The following is an 18812-nucleotide window of genomic DNA, read 5'->3' on the forward strand; positions in this document are numbered from 1 at the left end:
TTATTAACAACAACAAAAAACAAACAAAAATCACCAATCCTCACATTCTCCAAACACAAAAATACCCCACCAAACAAATAACCTTCTCTCTCCTCCCTTTCAATGGCAGGTTCACCATCTCACCAATCCTCATCATTTCCTTCACCACTTTCTCTCTCCTCCCCTTCAATGGCAGGTTCACCAAAACCCCACTTACCAATCCTCACGCTACCCCACCCCACCCAACCGATCCCATCGTCCACCGAACCCACCGCACCCACCAACCAGCGCAACACCAGCTGAACCCAAGCAAACTGAAATCGCACCACCTAAAATCGCAGCCTAAGAGAACTGAAATCAAGCCCAATCGAATTGAAATCGCAATCACCCATCGTCATCTTCGTCCACCATCCATCGCAAATCGCACTTCGTCATCTTCGTTTTGAAAGTTTTTCGATTCAATCTTCGATTTGGTTGCCTGATTCAAGTAAATAATGATCTTTGTTTTGTGAATTGTGAGCTCTAAAATCCCAATTTTCTTTGAGAATTGAAATGAATGGGTAATGTGTTTGAAGGGGAAAGGGTTGCCGCACAAACTATTGGCTGCGGACTACCACACCCAATAGTTTGTGAATCTTTTAATTTATACCCAAACCAATTAAAACACATTACTCTTTTAAGTTTTAACTCTACTCATTTGCAACCCAAAATAGTTTCAACTCGAGGAAACCCAAATACAGAGTAAATCTAATTTTACCAATACCAAATATACATATTGTTTTCTTTAAAAAATAAACATATAATTCAATTTAAAAAAAAAACAAATTATAAACGAACTATAAATGAATCATAAACAAGATGTTTGCAAACCACTAATGAGTCCAACACGAAATTGTTTAAATAAATCTTTCTTGGTAAACGAGCCTTAAATATTTGTTCAACTTTGTTCAATTGAATTGCTAAATGAATAAGTTTTGATTAAGCTTATTGATAAGTGTCATTTATGTCACTATTTATTAGGAGTTTTTATTTAATTTTTCATAGCGTTGATATCTTTTTACTTAATTTAATAACCTATTTATTACGTTTGTCATATTTGCGTGCGAAGTATCATTGTCGCTCGATTTTGGTTTTCCTTATATATTCTGATTGTTTCTTGCATTAGATTAAACTTTATTACCTACTTTGAAACATTTTATGAAGTTTATTGCGCAAAATTGAAGAAATATACAAGATAATTGGACAAGTAATGAAGAAATGTGCACTAAATTTGCCAAAAAAAAAAAAAAAAAAAAAAAAAAAAAAAAAACCTTCATACAGCTATATATTTTTATCCACAAAACAATTTGGAATTAATTGGAGATAAAAGCTTATCTCGAGAGCTTTTCAACGACATGTAATATGCGCAATCCCGATGTAAAACGATGGTAATATGTTCATTTTGCAATTAAGTTTGTTATCACGAGAGATTAATCAAATTTTTAATGGTATTAAAAGTCTAATTTTAGTTTTGATTGAAACGGTCAAGGTCTTACGTTATCTTTTTTGCAATTCCGAGCTCAATTTGATTCTTAAGGGGTACAATGACCCCCATAAAACTTAATGAAACATTTTTTGACACGTAAAACGAGGAATTTTTTTTAAAGACTAACCACTAACAAAAACCATTAAGTGGTAGCAAATTTTTTTTTTTTTTTTTTTTTTTGTTTTTGTTTTTGGTGTGTGTGTGTGTGTGTGGTGGTAGTAAAATAAAATAAAAATTTAGATGGCTAGTAAAAATCAAAGTGATGCTTTTTAGTGGTAATAAAAGTCAAATTTTCCTAAATTTATATTGATATATTTGATTGCATTTTGGTTTAGTTTCTTTTATACACCTAGTCATAGAGGGATGTAGGCTAGGAATTTGAGAGATTGCTCTTCAGTGTAATTAATTCTCATTTTAATTCATTCTTTGCATGACTGGTAATCAAATGTATTATCATTAGCTTATTAGTTGTTTAAAGTGGATCTTTGCCCCTAATAGTCTTTATTCTATGTTGTTCTATATTTGTGTGTTAGTGCAATTGTAGTGTCCTCTATTCGTATATCAACTACAACCTAGCTTAAGCATAATATCAAGACCTATCTGCATTACCGTTCCCTGAAATTGCCTCATTAGCATTGCTATCACTAGAATTTAATCAAAATCATTTAAGGTATAATCCAATTATATCCTGACTTGAACTTGAACCGATTCTAATTTGACCCGTTTCAATCAAAACTATATGACCCATCCTAATTCTGACTTGACTCAATCCCATCTCCGTTTTAACTCAACTAATCCCATTTGAACCAAAACCAGAATACCAGATAACTCAACCTGATTACAACCCATACCGATTATAACCTGACTCAATTTGAAATGCAAAATATAGCCAAACCAAATAGACTAGCCAAATTTCAAAATCAGTTCACTTGCAAAATGAACCGTCTGAGCCCAACCCTTTCTAACCGAAACCACATCATCAACAACAACAATACTACTTGTGGGCCATATCATGCTTTAGGGTGTGTAAAACCAAAACAAGTTTTTTATTTTTTTTTCAATAGGCTCACTCAACACGTTTCGTTTCCACTCATTAAAACAGGTAACAAACAACAATTACAAATCAGCCCCTAAGATTCTATTCTAGCTTACAGATGCCACTGGTTGAAGAATCATTTGCCAGTTAACCACTAACTAATTAAGAATAGGCAATCTTAATCATAAATCAACCTTAGTAGCTTCCAAATACATGAATGTGATAATACATACAAAACTAACCATTTTCAGTCTTATCCCAAGATTCAAACAAGGCCACCATTAAACTCAATTACCCATTTTTCAAACCCCCTTTTTTTGTTTTGGCTAAATCATCACTATGATGTCCAAGTATCTCAGCCTGCAATACCATCCCTACACTACAAAACCCACAAAATCTTGCATCATCCCATCTATCTTAACTACAAGATTGACCATCCATAAGACGAGCTCCTCAAGCGCCTTCTACGGAAGATGTTCGGCTTCCTCAATTCGTCCGATGGCATCAATGGAACCGATACGAAGTACTCATTTAGATGAAAATGAGGCTGATCCTGCACTTATCAATGATGATCTTAAGCCAACAACTCCAAGTCAACGGACTTTTTCTGGGTGGGAAATGGCCAGTCTTTGGATTGGGCTGGTTGTTGGTGTACCATCATATTACCTTGCTGGTAGTCTTGCTGACCTTGGGATGGCATGGTGGCAAGGGATAGCCACCGTGATGGCGGCTAACCTTGTATTGCTTGTCCCACTAATACTCACCGGGGAGCCCGGGGCACGGTATGGTATCTCATTCCCGGTGTTAGCAAGATCGTCATTTGGAATCAGAGGTGCCCATGTCCCGGCACTGCTACGGGCATTAGTTGGGTGTGGATGGTATGGTATTGAGACATGGATTGGGGGAGAGGCAATTTTCCTGTTATTGCCACATTCAATTAAGCACTCTTCCTTGGCAAATGTTTTACCTTGGTTAGGAACTTCTCCACTCGAATTCTCTTGTTTCATGGTATTTTGGTTGGCTCAATTGTCTATAGTTTGGAAAGGAATGGAAGGCATTCGAGTGCTCGAAAAATATTCAGCTCCAATCTTGATTGTTTTAACATCCTGCCTACTGATCTGGGCATATGTTAATGCTGGTGGATTTGGCCACATGCTGACTCTAACTTCCAATCTTTCGAGTTCCCAGTTCTGGGCACTCTTCTTCCCTTCTCTTACGGCAAACATTAGCTTCTGGGCAACTCTAGCACTCAACATCCCTGATTTTACAAGGTATGCCAAATCCCAAAAGGATCAGATCATAGGTCAAGCTGGCTTGCCTATCTTCATGGGTGCATTCACATTTGTTGGGCTAGCCGTGACCTCTTCAACCAAAGTGATCTTCAGCCGTGTGATCTCAAACCCCATCCAGCTCCTCGGAGAGATTGGGGGGTTCACCACAATTATTTTGGCAATAGTCGGAATCAGCCTCGCCACCATCACCACCAATATTGCTGCTAATGTAGTTGCCCCTGCAAATGCACTGGTTAATCTCAGCCCATCAAAGTTTACATTTTGGAAAGGAGCTCTATTAACAGCATTGCTAGGCATTGCCTTTCAACCATGGAGATTACTAAAATCAAGTGAAAGTTTTGTGTATACCTGGCTTGTAGGTTACTCGGCACTAATGGGGCCAATAGGGGGAATAATATTGGCAGATTACTATATCATTCAGAAAATGAAGCTTAATATTAATGATTTATACACATTAAAAAAGGATGGATCCTACTATTATACAGGGGGTTATAATTTGGCAGCATTGATGGCTTTGACTGTAGGAATTGTGCCAGTGATGCCTGGTTTGTTGCAAAAACTCGGAATTCTGAGTTCAGTCCCAAATTTATTCATCACAATATACAACAATGCTTGGTTCTTCAGTTTCTTTGCTGCAGGCATCTTTTACTGGATAATACGATCATTATTATCAGGTAAAGATAGTGAACCAATTGATCCACTTTTGGCAGCACCAAATTGATTTACGATGGATCGTATACACATAAGAAGACTACTTTGAAAAGATACCACATAGCATTGTAAGTCTAGTTGCCTATATAATTTGTATTTATGTAAATGAAGTTATCACATTAGTCCAGTGAACAGCTTTCTTAAGGCAATTCTTCAAATTTAATTTAATAAGTTTTCTCCTCTGTTCACCTCCATGTTTCTGTAACTGCCTACAAAAATAAATTTAATTTCAATTCGTCATTGCAAAACATACCTTAATGTCATTAGCTTGTGAACTTCACAGTTTGTCCACTGCAATATTTGCCACTACCTGCAGAATGCCGAAGATAGAAATGAATTGCATGGTTGATCATCAACATATACAACAACAATTATGGCCAATGCCTAGAATGTATGGATACAATTACTTAAAAATTGGACGAGAGTTCTAGCAATTGATTTATTAAAGAAATTACAGTTCTGAACATACTAATTAATTTCTAGAACTCTCATCCAATATTGCTTGGCTTCAGATTATATTGGACTAAGCAAAAATGAATTAAAGAGTTAGCACTTCTTTCTTACTGCAAAGTTGCAGACGTAATCTGCATCTTAAGTTAAAGATCAACTAAAGGAGTTGCTCACTCATCATAGCGTACGCCTGACCCATCTACCCTGTGGCAGGGTAAGCTACCTACATGAGATCAATTAAAAGAGTCTCTCACTCATCACAGGGTCCTTGCCATAGACCAGAGCCTCTCTATAAGCATATTGAGGTAATGTTGATGTATGAAACAGGAACACATGCTAACTGAATAAAACTAGTACTGAAAGAAACTAGCAGTACACATGTACTATAAAGTAACCGAAGACTGATTTTCATCATCTACACAACGGGAAAAAAAAAAAAAAAAAAAAAAAAAATTGCACAGTACTATAGGTATTCCAAAGTTGGGGAGCATGAATTACTGAATTGTAGCCTTTCTAAACAACACAAGTAAGTGTCCCACACTCTACAATCCACATTGATAAAAATATGAGAGTTAAACACTTTATAGAGCTAAGGGGCTGCTACTCCTATTGCAATATGGTTTTGGGATGGAACCTCCTAGGACATGTAAAGTGGACTCTTTCTCTCTCTCTTGGTGACAGGTGCGGCCCAAGCCTATTTTTAACATAAATACTTGATATTTTTAAGAAAGAGTAATCTACTGATTGCAGTAATGCTGAAGCTTTCATAATATACAATGGTCAAAGCGTTACAAGCGGCTCTGCCACTAGATGACAAATATGATCATGGAAATATGTGTAAATGGCACAGGAACAGAACATTGATTCAAAATCTTGAAGATTCTAGATTTTATTGTAAGCAGTGCTGGGCTTGGATCTAGAATTCATATGATTTATAAGGTTCTGTTCCTAATAATTTAAAACTAGCTCAATCGAAGCTCTCACAATCAACTGTCAACCCATCAAAACACAACATGGCTGCAGAACACAATGACTCAAATCATCTCACCCTACAAACTCCTTATGTAGTTAGAACATATGGGAGACAGATACTAGCTAACATACAGTATATTTGCCAGTAGAACCATGGAATCAACTAAGCTAACTATATAAACACCACATAAAGGGAAAATTAATGGGTAGAAGCATATCAAAGGTATCTATAAGCAAGGATCCAAAGCTTGTGCAATACCTCAAAAGGAATATATAACACAGTAGCTGCTAAAATTCAGTCATAGTCTCAAAGTAACATGTCCTTAGACTGTAAAGGAGAATTGAGAAATAGAAACGAATATAATTAGCTAAAAAATATGATGATTAAAGAATGAGTTTTCCTACGTCATAAAACCAGTTAAGAGCACATTGTCACAGTTGAGTGGTGCAACCCATCAAGCTGCAAAGGTCCCCATAGCCCGTAGGAGGAACAAACATGCCAAAGTATAGCTCCCCTTAAAAACAGGCTGAATTTTATTTATTTTTGTGTTCATATAGGTATTTATCTTAAACATAAAGAATGCACAACTTTCATAGGGCCTAGCTAGATAAAAAGGTGAATGGATCTATCCCATATTTTTCTAATAAAACCGGAGAGAATAACATGAAGTCAAATCAGACAGATATTGAGGTTACATTTAAGAATCCTCAAAAACCAAAATTTTAAGTTGATCCAATCTTGGTAATAGAGGATATTGAGAGCAAGGCCTGATTTTCTGACAAATTCTCCCCTCAATTGCATTAACATCACGTAAAGTTTACCCCCTCCTCTTCTCAAAGACAAGTAAAAGTAGATATCAACAAAAAAAATTACAATGCATTTTGAGCTGCGAGGAAAGGAGAGAGAAAGAAAACTTTAAGGGCATGTGACATAGTCAGAAATTTTGGCAATCAGAGAGTGTGGCGAAGTCTATATAATTGGTGTTGAAAGTGCAAACTAAGTGTTGTCGACACAGATTTTGCCCAAATTAGAGGCTTTTATCTCAAACACCATAGCTCTGATACGCACAAAATCTCTGTTTGGTGTCCTAAAAATAAGACCTGAGTTCGAGTATATCATAAGAGTTCACATGTCTTCACGGGTATATGGTGGTGGTTAGGGCAGGGGCTTAACTATAAGTTCTAACTAGGCAAGAGGAACACCTAACTTACCTCCATTCTGATCAACCATGGTGTTCAGTGCAAGGATAAATGTTAATACAAGACACTCAACTTTTTACTGTGGTCAACTAATAGTTTCAATAGTTAGAAGATCTAAAACCTTGAATGTCTCTAACAAACAAAAGTCACATTTTTAGTTGAGCGTCGAGCAAGACATCAAGTTGCACACATTAAGGCAACTTACAGAAATGAATGTTGAATTAACACTAGAGCCAGACCAAATGATAGCATTCTTGCTCACTTTAAGTGTTAATGATAGTTTTTATAATTGAATAAGGTGTCAAAACTATTGATTGTCAATAACCAAACAAAGATGATTAGTTGACTCTCAGTAAGATGCTCAGATTGCTCACACCTCACCACACTATTCTCAATTTCTCATACAACCTTCAAAATCCAATCTAACTGTGCCTAAGATTCAACATACATAAAAAAACAACAAGCACGATTTAAGAACCCCCAAGGCATCAAAACAAATACAGTATCCCATAATACACTAATTCCCACCATCAAACTATGATCTGATCAACCAAAAATGTATAAATTGGGACAATGGGACATTTTTGGACTAATTTGTCAAGACTACGTATCTTTTGATCCCAAACCCATTCCATGTACCAAAAATTAGGTGAAACTTATAAATAAAATAAGATAGGGTGGATTCATCCGTATACTGTTTAATAAAACAGACACAATTAAGCAATAATTTAATGGCCAAGCAAGAAAATGCAGCCTCATAATGGCAAAAATAAATATAAACATAATGATGCTACCTCTAACCTCTCTCTCAGCATTGACATATAATTCCCAGTCTTCTAATGTATTCCTATTCAGCACCAAATTTCTTCTTGCAAGTAAAGCTCCCACCTATCAAAAACAGGACTTAGTTGTGCCACGTGCCAATTATTCATTAGCTAAATTTGGCCAAATGCAACCTAGAACCAAAGTAGCTTCATCACCTGTAAGCATAATTCTATAATACAACAATTATTGAATAGGTAAACTAAGACATACGGTACCATTGACATTTTAATTAATAATATACAATGCTTATGTATAAACAAAGTAAACGCCTGTATCCCAAAAATTATTAAAACAGAAAGTAAACGCCTGTATACCAAACATTAATAAAACAGAAAGTAAACGCCTGTATACCAAACATTAATAAAACAGAAAGTAAACGGCTGATACAAATACATTAATCTCCTTAAAGTACTGAAATTTTAAAAAGTCAGAAGTCCCATGCAAATAAATAATAATAATATCAAGGGCATTGGGTATGGCAGCTTAACAAAAGGACAAGCATACACACTCAGCAATAGGAGTATTATTTCCTACTGAAGGAAATGGACATACTGATAAGTCATTACTCTCATTGCTTATTTTTGTTTGAAAGCTAGAAGTCCAACCCAACTGTTTAAAAAGGATATTCAGATTAACATATTTTTAAATGACAGACCTATTAAAAAGTGGCAAAAGAATATCTCTCTCGACATTTAGTTGTCATATTAAACTATATATATATATATATATATATATATATATATATATATATATATATATATATATATATATATATATATATATATATATATATATATTTGGTTACAACTTTTAACTGAGCTTGCATGAATTAGTATATCTAATTTTTGCGTATTAACATAGGGAAAATTAAATTGATTAATATGCGTATTTAAAGGTCAAAGAGTAAAATGACAATTATTTGTGAACAAAACAATTATGTAAAATACATTTACACACAAAACATGATAATGGATATAAAAAAATGAAAAATAAATAAATATATTTTTAAAAATAAGAAAAAAGGAAAATGAACTTTCCAACTCATAAAAAACCACGCAATTGCATGTGGACAAAAAAGGTTTATTAAAAATAAATGAAAAATAATGTAGCTCTGAATAAAATACCCGGTAGTGATGTGGCAGAAAATAATGCACCTAATGTGGATAAAAGGACAAAGTAATTAAAACACGAGCTTTTCTATTAAGACTTTCAGATGAGCTGATAACTACAGCCTTCAATGAAGCTGTCGCTGCTAGCAGTAAGGATTGACTTTTTAGAGCTGGTTTGATTGACTTAATAGACGGACTTTTTCTATCAAATAACTTTTGTGCATCTTGATTCTTGAAGCAACATTTCCAGGAAGTGTTCTGGAAAGTCTTCCTTCATTGAACATTTGAAGGTGTCAAGTCACTCGTAGAATCATGCCTTCCCCCCCACCCCACCCCCCCCCCCCCCCCCCTCTTCTCTGTAGTTGTAGCAGTTTATGCTCCAGAAAATTTGGAGCTGTTTCCATAAGCAAAATCACACGTTAATGTTTACAATAATGCTTGTACTCGTCAAATATCTATTTTTCTGTAATTTTCACTACCATCATATACCAGTAAAGAAGAGGGTGGTATTAAGCGGTAATGATGTTTATAAAGAAAAACACTTGCTTTTGCATTACCATTAACAATGACATGTAACTTTTTTACAAGTTAGAAAGTGACATTTATCAACTTGATTTATTACCACCAATCAAACGAGTTGGTTTCCTAAGTTGGGAGCGTTAGCATAGCTCTATTTATTCTAAATCATATCAAAAATCATATATAGATAAGTTGTTTATAAGACATGCCAGATCTTCAATTACAGAAGTCTTGCAATTTCAACTTCTAATCAATGTGTATTGTGCAAAAAGACATGGGCATCACATGTTCACAGGTAACAAGCACTAGCATGAGACCATAAATGTTAACTAAACCATTCATCTTCATAAACTATTGTAACTCAATTTCAAATTTTATTGAGAGCGAAACAGACTATGAAACATAGAGATACTGTACATTAAACATAAATATAAGTTAAGATAAATGGAAATGAGCTAGCAAGGACTCACAGGGGTATTATATTTCTGCAGCGTACAAGGCTAAGATGGCCACATTTGAGAATTAAAACTTTCCTACCAAAATAATTAAAAATAAAAAGTTCTATAGGTTGATATATAGATAAGTTTGAATAAGGGCCAAAAAGCAGGTAAACAATAAGGCAAAAGGGAAAAAAAAAAAAAAACAATTTCAAATAACAGAATTTTCCACAAAATAAACAAGATAAAAAAAAAATGCAAAATAAAATAAAAAAAACAGAACATTAAAACACTATGAAAAGACTGATTAGTAAAAACTTGTTGAAGCATAGGACTTTGTTGAAACTTGAAACTTTCCAACAAGGACTCGTTTAACTTTCCAATTAGTTCCATTTGCTTCAAAGACAAATTCCAAGTTTCCAAGTCAGTTAAGGTGTCAGAACACATGTTTGACTAAGTACAGCAAGGCAAACAAGGAAGGACTTAGCAAAGGATTAGAGTGGTTTTCAATTCATAAATGACAAAAGTGAAGTAATAGCTACATTTGTACAGCACCATTCTGGCCTCAACCATGAACCAGTGAACATAAAGGTTGTCAGAGAAAGATCACCGGAAAAGCAAGCGTGAGGATGGGAAACAAAGAGTCACTAAACCATGTGTCCAAATCAGATAGTTCTATAATTATAATCAAACCCAAGTGTTAGCTTAGGTCCAGCTTATACCCTTAGCTTCAAAAGTTCACATACCTTCAAAAGAGTCAAATGTCACTTGTGTCTCAAACTATTATTTTAAAGGCACACTAACCAGAGAAAAGGGTACTTACCTTACAAGGAAACTACCAAAAACAAAGAACATAAACAAATTAGATGCTGTAGAGCATCTTAATTATTAGAAATAGAATCAAAAACCAAGTCAGGAGCTCCTGGTTGTAAAACGTACATTAAGGACAACCACGAAGAAAGAGCATCACTTTATCCACGTAGGAAAGGCCAATTAAATAGTACTTGAATCTACCAAAACTCTTGGACTGTCACTGGACATGATGCCATGCACTATTATAAAATAAAAAATAAATAGAAATAAATAAATAATAAAAAAACCATATCACCATCAGCCTAAATTAACTTTTTAGGCCAACAGCTGTGATGCACCAGATAAGCCGATGTTTAATATCCCGCCAGGACCCACTAAACGTGACTAATTATGACATTGATTATATTTTTTCATATTATTCCCTCCGTCCGAAAATAATATCACATCTACTCTGTAAAATTTTCAGTAAAAGGTGTCACATTCCCTTAAAACAAAAACAGATTATAAGGAAAAATAGCCATAATTAAAATGCAATGAAAGAGTTTAGAAAGAAGAAAACTATTATAAAGGGTGTTTTGGTGAAATTATGGCGGTTTCTAAATCATGAAGGGTTGGGACAATGAGATTGTTAATACCAGACCAAGAGTACTTTTTAAAAGGAAGTGTTGATTCCTCACTTTAGATAGACTAACTTTGTAGAAACTTCCTACCACTTGCAATCACATACTTGCATAATACTAAGAGCAGAATCAACACATGAACATTTAACACAACAAAGAAAATGACAATGTAGATGATTAAAATTTTCATAACTATCAATCAAATCACACGCTCTTTTTAGAAAAAAGGCCCCTAGTGGTCCAATTGTACGCACAAAGCTCCATGTATACGGTGCTTCCATAGGCAGAAGCCTATTTAGAGGCACTGAGGTAGCACTGTAGGAGTTGGTAGCAGTCAGCCAGTTTGGTATTATTCATATTCAAAAAGAGAAAGAAATAATAGTTAATCTTTTTTAAAAAAATTTGTGTAAAAATTGTCAAAATTCTTTACTCCCTCCGTCCCAAAATATAGTTCCTGTTTGTATTTTTTCACGGTATTTAAGAAATAGAAGGAGAGAGTGGATAGAGTACATTAATAAAAGTGAATAGAACAATCATAGACTAAAGTTAGAGAGCGAAAATGGAAAAAAAAGTACAAGGCATGTGCAAAATTCAAGGGTAAATTAGAAAGTATAATGAATAAAGTTTAAAAAAGTGGGGATATAATGGTCTTTACATACTATCCAAAAATAGAAACAAGAACAACATTTTGGTTCTCCAAAATAGGAAAATGGGAACCATATTATGGGACGGAGGGAGTATTAGGTATCGAAGAGTCAAACCCATGTTGTGTCGAAATTAAGACTCTGAGATAAAATGAAAAGATAGTTCACAGATCATCTCCACAAAGGCAAAAACCAAAGCACTTGCCTGTCAATACACTATTTCGAACAATCTTCAAATTCCAATAATCACTAATATTAGTTTGGTAAGAAAAGTATTAAGATAAATATCAATGCCAAGCCTTTTTTTATAACCATCAAAAATTATCCCTATATGGCTATTATTGACATTGTAGTTGGGCACAGGGGAAATTTTCTTTCCTTTATCAGAAAATGATAATAAAAGAGGCTTAATATATAGAAAATGACAATAAGAATGGAGTATCCACAAGAAAGGAGATGAGGGGGAGAGTGGGTGATCAAGATATAAATTTTTTTGCAATCTGTCAGACTCCAGCCATATGCCTCCATGATCCAATATGATAATTCAACCAAACTTCCAAATACAAGGGTCATACAAGAATATCCATACCTTAAGGTTATATTATCGGTGCCTTCTAAAAATCAAAAGCTAATTGTGTGTTAGTTATTGTAATGACTCATAAAACAGGTGATATAAAAAGAAATACTATCTAATTTTGAAATAAGATTAATTCCTTTCTATTATCTGTTGTATAAAACAACTTAATCCCTAAATATGTGTTTTTTTCCTAATTTTTCATTTTCACTTAATACCACCTCAAAAGAGGGAATTGGGGAGGGGGGATGGAAATAAATTATTAGAAAGAGAGAGAGATCTTGAGAACGAGTAAGCATTACCATGGAAACTGGACCAAGAATGTTCTTGCAAAATCACATAGGAAATCACAATCTTTACCTCTAACAAAAAAGATAAAAGGTAAATCTCCATTACATAAAATTGATATTAACAACTAATGATCATAAAGGTCATGATGTTGTGAAGCGCCCTAGTTTTTTATAATAATATGAACAATTAAAAAACAGAGTAATTACTCCACCTTCTTGAGTTCTCAACTCCGATAGAAAATACGAAACTTATGGTTGCTTTCACTTTTAGGAGGAGAGAGATACAAGTAAGAAATTCTTCAAAATAATAGTCCTTAAGGTGGGTTAAGAGATGATAATTTTTTTTTTTTTAAAAAAAAAAAGAATAAAAGGTTGTTATAAAAGGAAAAAAATAAAAGCGAGTGAAAATTAGAAAAATAACATTAATAGCATTTGAAAATTTTCATTATAGCAAAGATAAACAACTACTCCCTCCGTCCCCTTTTGATAGTCCCTTATGAGCATTTTTCACGGAAATTAATAAACAAAAATAATAATAGTAAAAGTACATTGAAAAAGTAAATTGACATTGAGTATGCAAAAAAGTAGAGAGAGAAAGTAATAAAATTATATGGAAAAACAAAATTTACATGGGAAATTTAAATTTGCACAAATATTGTTGCAAATTGGAGGGAATTTTGGTAAAAATTTAATATTAATGGTTGTTGGAAAAAACAAATGGGGTGAACATTTTAAGACTAAAATTTGCCCATAAGGGACTATCATTTGGGGACGGAGGGAGTAATTTATTTTCTCAACTTCAAGTTACCCTATGTAAGTTTCACAACTTATACAACGGATCAAGCCAACTGATAGAGAATAAGGAATCACTTATTTTATCAACAATGCACCTTTATATATCCCCTTTCGCATACAACAACTGGCAGAAGCACCCAATATCAAGATTTTCACAATCATATAGAAAGTAAATACTAGAAACATTGAATAGATCAATCCAGCAGAACCCAAAAAAAAAACAAAAAGGTGCACCAAAATTTGAAAGCAAAATGGACCAGTGTCTGCCATAGGACAAAGAATAGTACTTTCAAATTCTTGTCCCACATAATGATATTAGAGCCACATTGCAACCTTAGCCAAATCTCATTATTGCACTTTTTTAGAGCCACTCCTTATCTTCCCAACATTTATCATCATTTTTTTTTTTTTTTTTTTTGGTTTTGTCTCTTCCTAGCCAATCAGCTATGTAATGCCACCTAAATCTGTAAATGCCTTTTGCAATAGCTAAAAGATAATTAAATTCTCTAGAGTCACCAGTCACCACATATAGTTTAATTAGTAACAAGAGTATTGGTTAATTGGTTTCCTCAATATGGTCATAAACTTAATATGCAGGATGTTATAAACATAACACCAACAATACCAGTCAACTGATTTAATAGGCAGAAGTCAATACAAGTGCAAGTTGCAAAGAACCCCAAATATTCTGACATTGTCAAACAAAATTCATGATAAACTCAGTTGATTGATGCATGGCCATATATATTGTAATTGAATACAGGTTAGGGGAAAGATTCTACTAACTACATACTTTCTCTATCCACGCTGCAGGATGGAAAACCCCAGTTGCTGAGTGCTGATAAATTCTGATGAATATTGCCTGCAATGCAGTTGTGGAAAATTTACTATCACCCAACAAAACCAGTCATATGACAAGCATGCTTCAAAGTATGACTAGGTAACTTATGATATAAAGGATATGTCAAGAAGTAAATAAATTACAAATAGGGGTTCAAATGGATAGGTTTTAATATTCTCAGAATTTACTACTCTAAACTTCTGCAGTAGAACTCCTACCTCGGTCATTGGACTTAGTGTTAGCAGTATTAGCACCAAACCCACACGCCAACAATGATATACCAATTTAAATGCATGGAAAGTTGTAATTTGTCCATAACTACTGTTCTTTACTTTGCTGTCCAGCATAAAACATCACAACTTGAGCAATTATTAAGCATCAGTTTTTTAGCTTGAGCATCCGGGAAGATACACTGAATTAAAAGAGTTTGATGACATGATTAGGACTTCAACACAATAGACAGCCTACATAAGAAATAGACCCTATTTTAATTTATATTAAAAAAAAAAAAAAAAAATTATGCCAAAAGTCAGCCAGTTGCATGACTCATAAAATATTCAAGTGAGAACTACATCAAGGGGAATAATAAATTAAGCCTTGACAATATTTGGTAGTACAAAGATGGAGAAAGCATAGGACCCCACGAACTCGTTCTTTGACCCAAACTTTGGTCAACGGTCATACTATATAGGAAAGATTGCTTTGCTTGAATTAAATAATCCAGTGATAGTTTTTCTGGACTTGGTGCCCCCACCCCCTTGCTAATAAAAATATATACCAAAGCTGGTTTTCCAAAGTGCTGGTTTTCAAAAACTTGCAACTGTGGTTTTGACGTAGCCTTCCTAAGCCACTTCTATAAATTGAGTGCTGCATTATCATAAATCTCAAACAAATTACTTGTAAACTTTCCTTCATTGTGTTCATTCATCCATAAAAGAAAGGTACGGGTAGTACTTAATACAGCGTTGACTTTATCCTCCCCTTCTCTCATCTGCTATCCCGTACATGTTTATATAATTGACCTTTTATTTATGCATGTCACAGGAATCTGTTCAAACTAATGTCTCCGGCAATCTCGCTACAATTAGAAAAGAAGATGAGAGACAGCCAATCAGAAAACCAATACCAGAAAGGTGTGAGGCATCTCCATGAGAATGGAATCAAGAAAGTTCCAAACAAGTACATCTTTCCCATCCCAGACCGTCCAAACATGAGAAAAGAATCACATATTCAGGAAACAAACATCAAACTTCCAGTCATAGACTTTGCTGAACTACAAGGACCTAACCGGTCTCAAGTGCTCAAATCCCTTACTAATGCTTGTGAACGATATGGTTTCTTTCAGGTTGGTCAGCTGCAACCCTTAAGCACCACAATGCACCATTCCCACAATTGCTTTCATGCTAAGATCTGAAGCTAATCATAAATATTTAAGCATAAAACTTACCATTTAACATGTTGCTGCAGGTAGTAAATCATGGCATTCCCACAGATGCTATTAGCAGTATGACTGATGTATGCAAAAGATTTTTTGAGCTTCCATTCGAGGAACGACGCAAGTACATGTCCACAGATATGAAAGCACCAGTCCGATATGGAACAAGCTTTAATCAGAACAAAGACGGAAACTACTGTTGGAGAGACTTTCTGAAGCTTGTTTGCCACCCCGTACCAGATGTCTTTTCACTCTGGCCCTCTTCACCAGAAGACCTGAGGTAGTAACAGAGATAACATACAATTAATATTTTTATGCAACCCTACCCACTTGATGATTATTTTACAATGCAATGATTCGTTTAAGCAGTAGGACAGCCAGCAGAGGATAGATTTTGTGGCTGCCTTTCCTTTTTGAGAATAAACAAGTAGAATTAGTGGTCTTAAATTGCCCTCCAAGAATTTTAAAATAAAAATAAAAATAAAAAATCCTAATTACTTTTTTAAATTCTTCTATAGGGATCAGGCAGCTGCTTACTCAATGCAAACTAGAAACCTGTTTATGATGCTAATGAGGGCCATCCTAGAGAGCCTTGGACTGTGGAATGCAGAAATGAATATAGCAGAACAAAATGAAGTTTTGCAAGAATTTCAAGAGGGTAGCCAGATGATGGTGGCAAATTGCTATCCACCGTGCCCAGAACCTGAACTCACACTGGGGATGCCACCACATTCAGACTATGGCTTCCTAACCCTTCTTCTCCAGGATGAAGTCAAGGGTTTACAAATACAGTTTGAAGAAAAATGGTTGACAGTTGATCCGATCCCAAATGCTTTTGTTGTAAATATCGGTGATCATCTAGAGGTAGATTCTTCCATCAATTCCATTAAAACAAACAAATAAATGTTTACTTGCATTGTTGGAAGTTGGAACAGTTATGTTACAGTAAACTAAATGCAGATTTTGATTTTATTTTGCTACAGATATTTAGCAATGGAAAGTATAGGAGTGTGCTACACAGAGTACTAGTGAATCAAGAGAAAACACGTGTAACTGTAGCATCTCTTCACAGTCTTCCTTTCGAGCGTGTTATTCAACCTTCACCCAAACTTATTAACAAAAATAATCCAAGGCGTTACAAGGACACAGATTTTGCTACTTTCCTTGAGTATGTTTCATCATGTGAACCAAAGAAGAAGGCTTTTCTAGAGTCCAGAAAACTCGATTGAAATGCAGAAAAATATGCATGTCAAGACTGTCAACCAAGGAACCGTTTAGAAATTCCTGTACATGATAAATATAGACTATGCCTAACTATTATCAATTTATTCATCTCAGTGAACAAGGAAAATTGTATTTAGAACAGTCCAAGCAAAGCAATTACAACAAGTTAACTATATTATTTTTGGAACTAAGAATATCACATTACTAATTATTTCTCAACTGTCAATGTAGTTCAAACTTTTTTATACTCAACTATTAACTCATGGCTGACAGTTGACATCAAGTTTAACAGAACCATTAGCTAGGAGTAATTTCATGAAAAAAAGAATTACATGACTGCAAAGAAACACTGGAGAAAAAAAAAGAAAGATACATGAACTATAAACTCATGTATCACCTAATTACTAATGATATATAGCAGATAAGAAGTCTATTAAAAAAGAGAGGGGGGGGGGGGGGGGGGGGGGGGGGGGGAGAGAAAGAGAGAGAGAGAGAGAGAGAGAGAGAATGAAAGAAGGCTTCTAATTCAGATCTGAATCCTGAGATGCATGCACTCTCAAGAAAGCAAAATAGTAGTAGGTTGGTGCGTTGGGCAACTATAAACATTGGGACTTAAGGCATAGATGCTGTACGGTCTTTGATAGAGTTGATTCTGAAAACTTTTAATCAATAAACCACAAATTTTCGAGCTAAGGGCTTGTTCTCTTCGGCTTATTTTCAGTTCAGTTCTTAATATCCTTCTCTCATAAAATATTCAGTTCAGTACAGCTCAGCTCTAATAAGTTCAGTTTAGTTCAGTTCAGCTCAGTTTAGTCAATCAGAACAGGCCCTAAATCATTTGCCAATAAATATAATTAACACAAGTGGGATCCCAGTACAAATTTTCATGACTGTCATCATCACACTAAGAGGATTGATGGTTTTGATACATAATTTATATCCAGGAATCCAGAAAAATACATTAGACATTTTTTTTTGGTGAAGCATTTACAAGTTTTCATTATTATAGATTTATAGGACAGAGATGCATTAAGTATTTCCTTTTATTATAATGATACAATGTTACATATGAATATTCAATTAATATATAGCTCATACCTCACGAGTGTCTTTCATGACGATATAATTTGAAGAAGCTCCAATTTTAGACACTGATCTTATAAAATACAGTCCCTATCCTGCAAGTTAATGGATAAAATATCAAAATACATAAAATCCTACATGTAAATAAATACAATATGTTAAATCCTGCAAGTCACTGTCTATGGCAAGCAGTTGTTTCTATAATAAAAAATTCATAAGCCTTGTCAATGTCCCAGAGCACAAGAGCTGATCTGAATTAGCAATAAACTTGGAAACCATCCCCTATTCTGTCCCAGAAGGTTACAGGATATTCTCTGATAGTTTATAGAATACGCTTATTGTAGAGAATGTAGACAGTTAGAGAACTGAAGCTCAGATTCACATACTCACAGCCTATTTCCATAATTATGCTAGTAAACTACCTCAGGACAGAAAATT

General features: G+C 34.5%; 1 protein-coding gene, 1 long non-coding RNA gene and 1 pseudogene across 2 annotated transcripts; 2 read left to right on the plus strand and 1 right to left on the minus strand.

Annotated features, from left to right (window-relative positions):
• The first annotated feature begins 2857 nt into the window (after positions 1 to 2857).
• LOC145572409 (purine-uracil permease NCS1 pseudogene) lies at positions 2858 to 4786 on the plus strand (annotated as a pseudogene).
• Positions 4787 to 14377: 9591 nt separating this feature from the next.
• Positions 14378 to 18478, minus strand: LOC145572411 (uncharacterized). The gene is made up of 3 exons (XR_014096830.1): positions 18390 to 18478; positions 16080 to 16342; positions 14378 to 14653 (listed from the first exon to the last, which is right to left on the minus strand). It is a non-coding gene; the product is annotated as an uncharacterized LOC145572411 (long non-coding RNA).
• LOC145572410 (putative 2-oxoglutarate-dependent dioxygenase SLC1) lies at positions 15262 to 17485 on the plus strand. The gene is made up of 5 exons (XM_081631385.1): positions 15262 to 15573; positions 15677 to 15977; positions 16100 to 16347; positions 16586 to 16931; positions 17051 to 17485. Exons 2-5 carry the CDS (start codon positions 15693 to 15695, stop codon positions 17294 to 17296), a joined length of 1125 nt encoding a protein of 374 aa, XP_081487511.1. The 5' UTR covers positions 15262 to 15573; positions 15677 to 15692; the 3' UTR covers positions 17297 to 17485.
• Positions 18479 to 18812: the final 334 nt, after the last annotated feature.

The sequence above is a fragment of the Chenopodium album genome, chromosome 12, assembly GCF_948465745.1.
Source record: "Chenopodium album chromosome 12, dcCheAlbu1.1, whole genome shotgun sequence".
Lineage (NCBI taxonomy): Eukaryota > Viridiplantae > Streptophyta > Magnoliopsida > Caryophyllales > Amaranthaceae > Chenopodium > Chenopodium album.

Bases quoted from the DNA above. Each gene is read 5' to 3' on its own strand.
- LOC145572410 (XM_081631385.1), top strand. From the start codon at position 15,693: ATGTCTCCGGCAATCTCGCTACAATTAGAAAAGAAGATGAGAGACAGC. The intron at 16,348-16,585 runs GTAGTAACAGAG...ATTCTTCTATAG, and splicing joins TCTTCACCAGAAGACCTGAG to GGATCAGGCAGCTGCTTACT. The intron at 16,932-17,050 runs GTAGATTCTTCC...ATTTTGCTACAG, and splicing joins ATATCGGTGATCATCTAGAG to ATATTTAGCAATGGAAAGTA.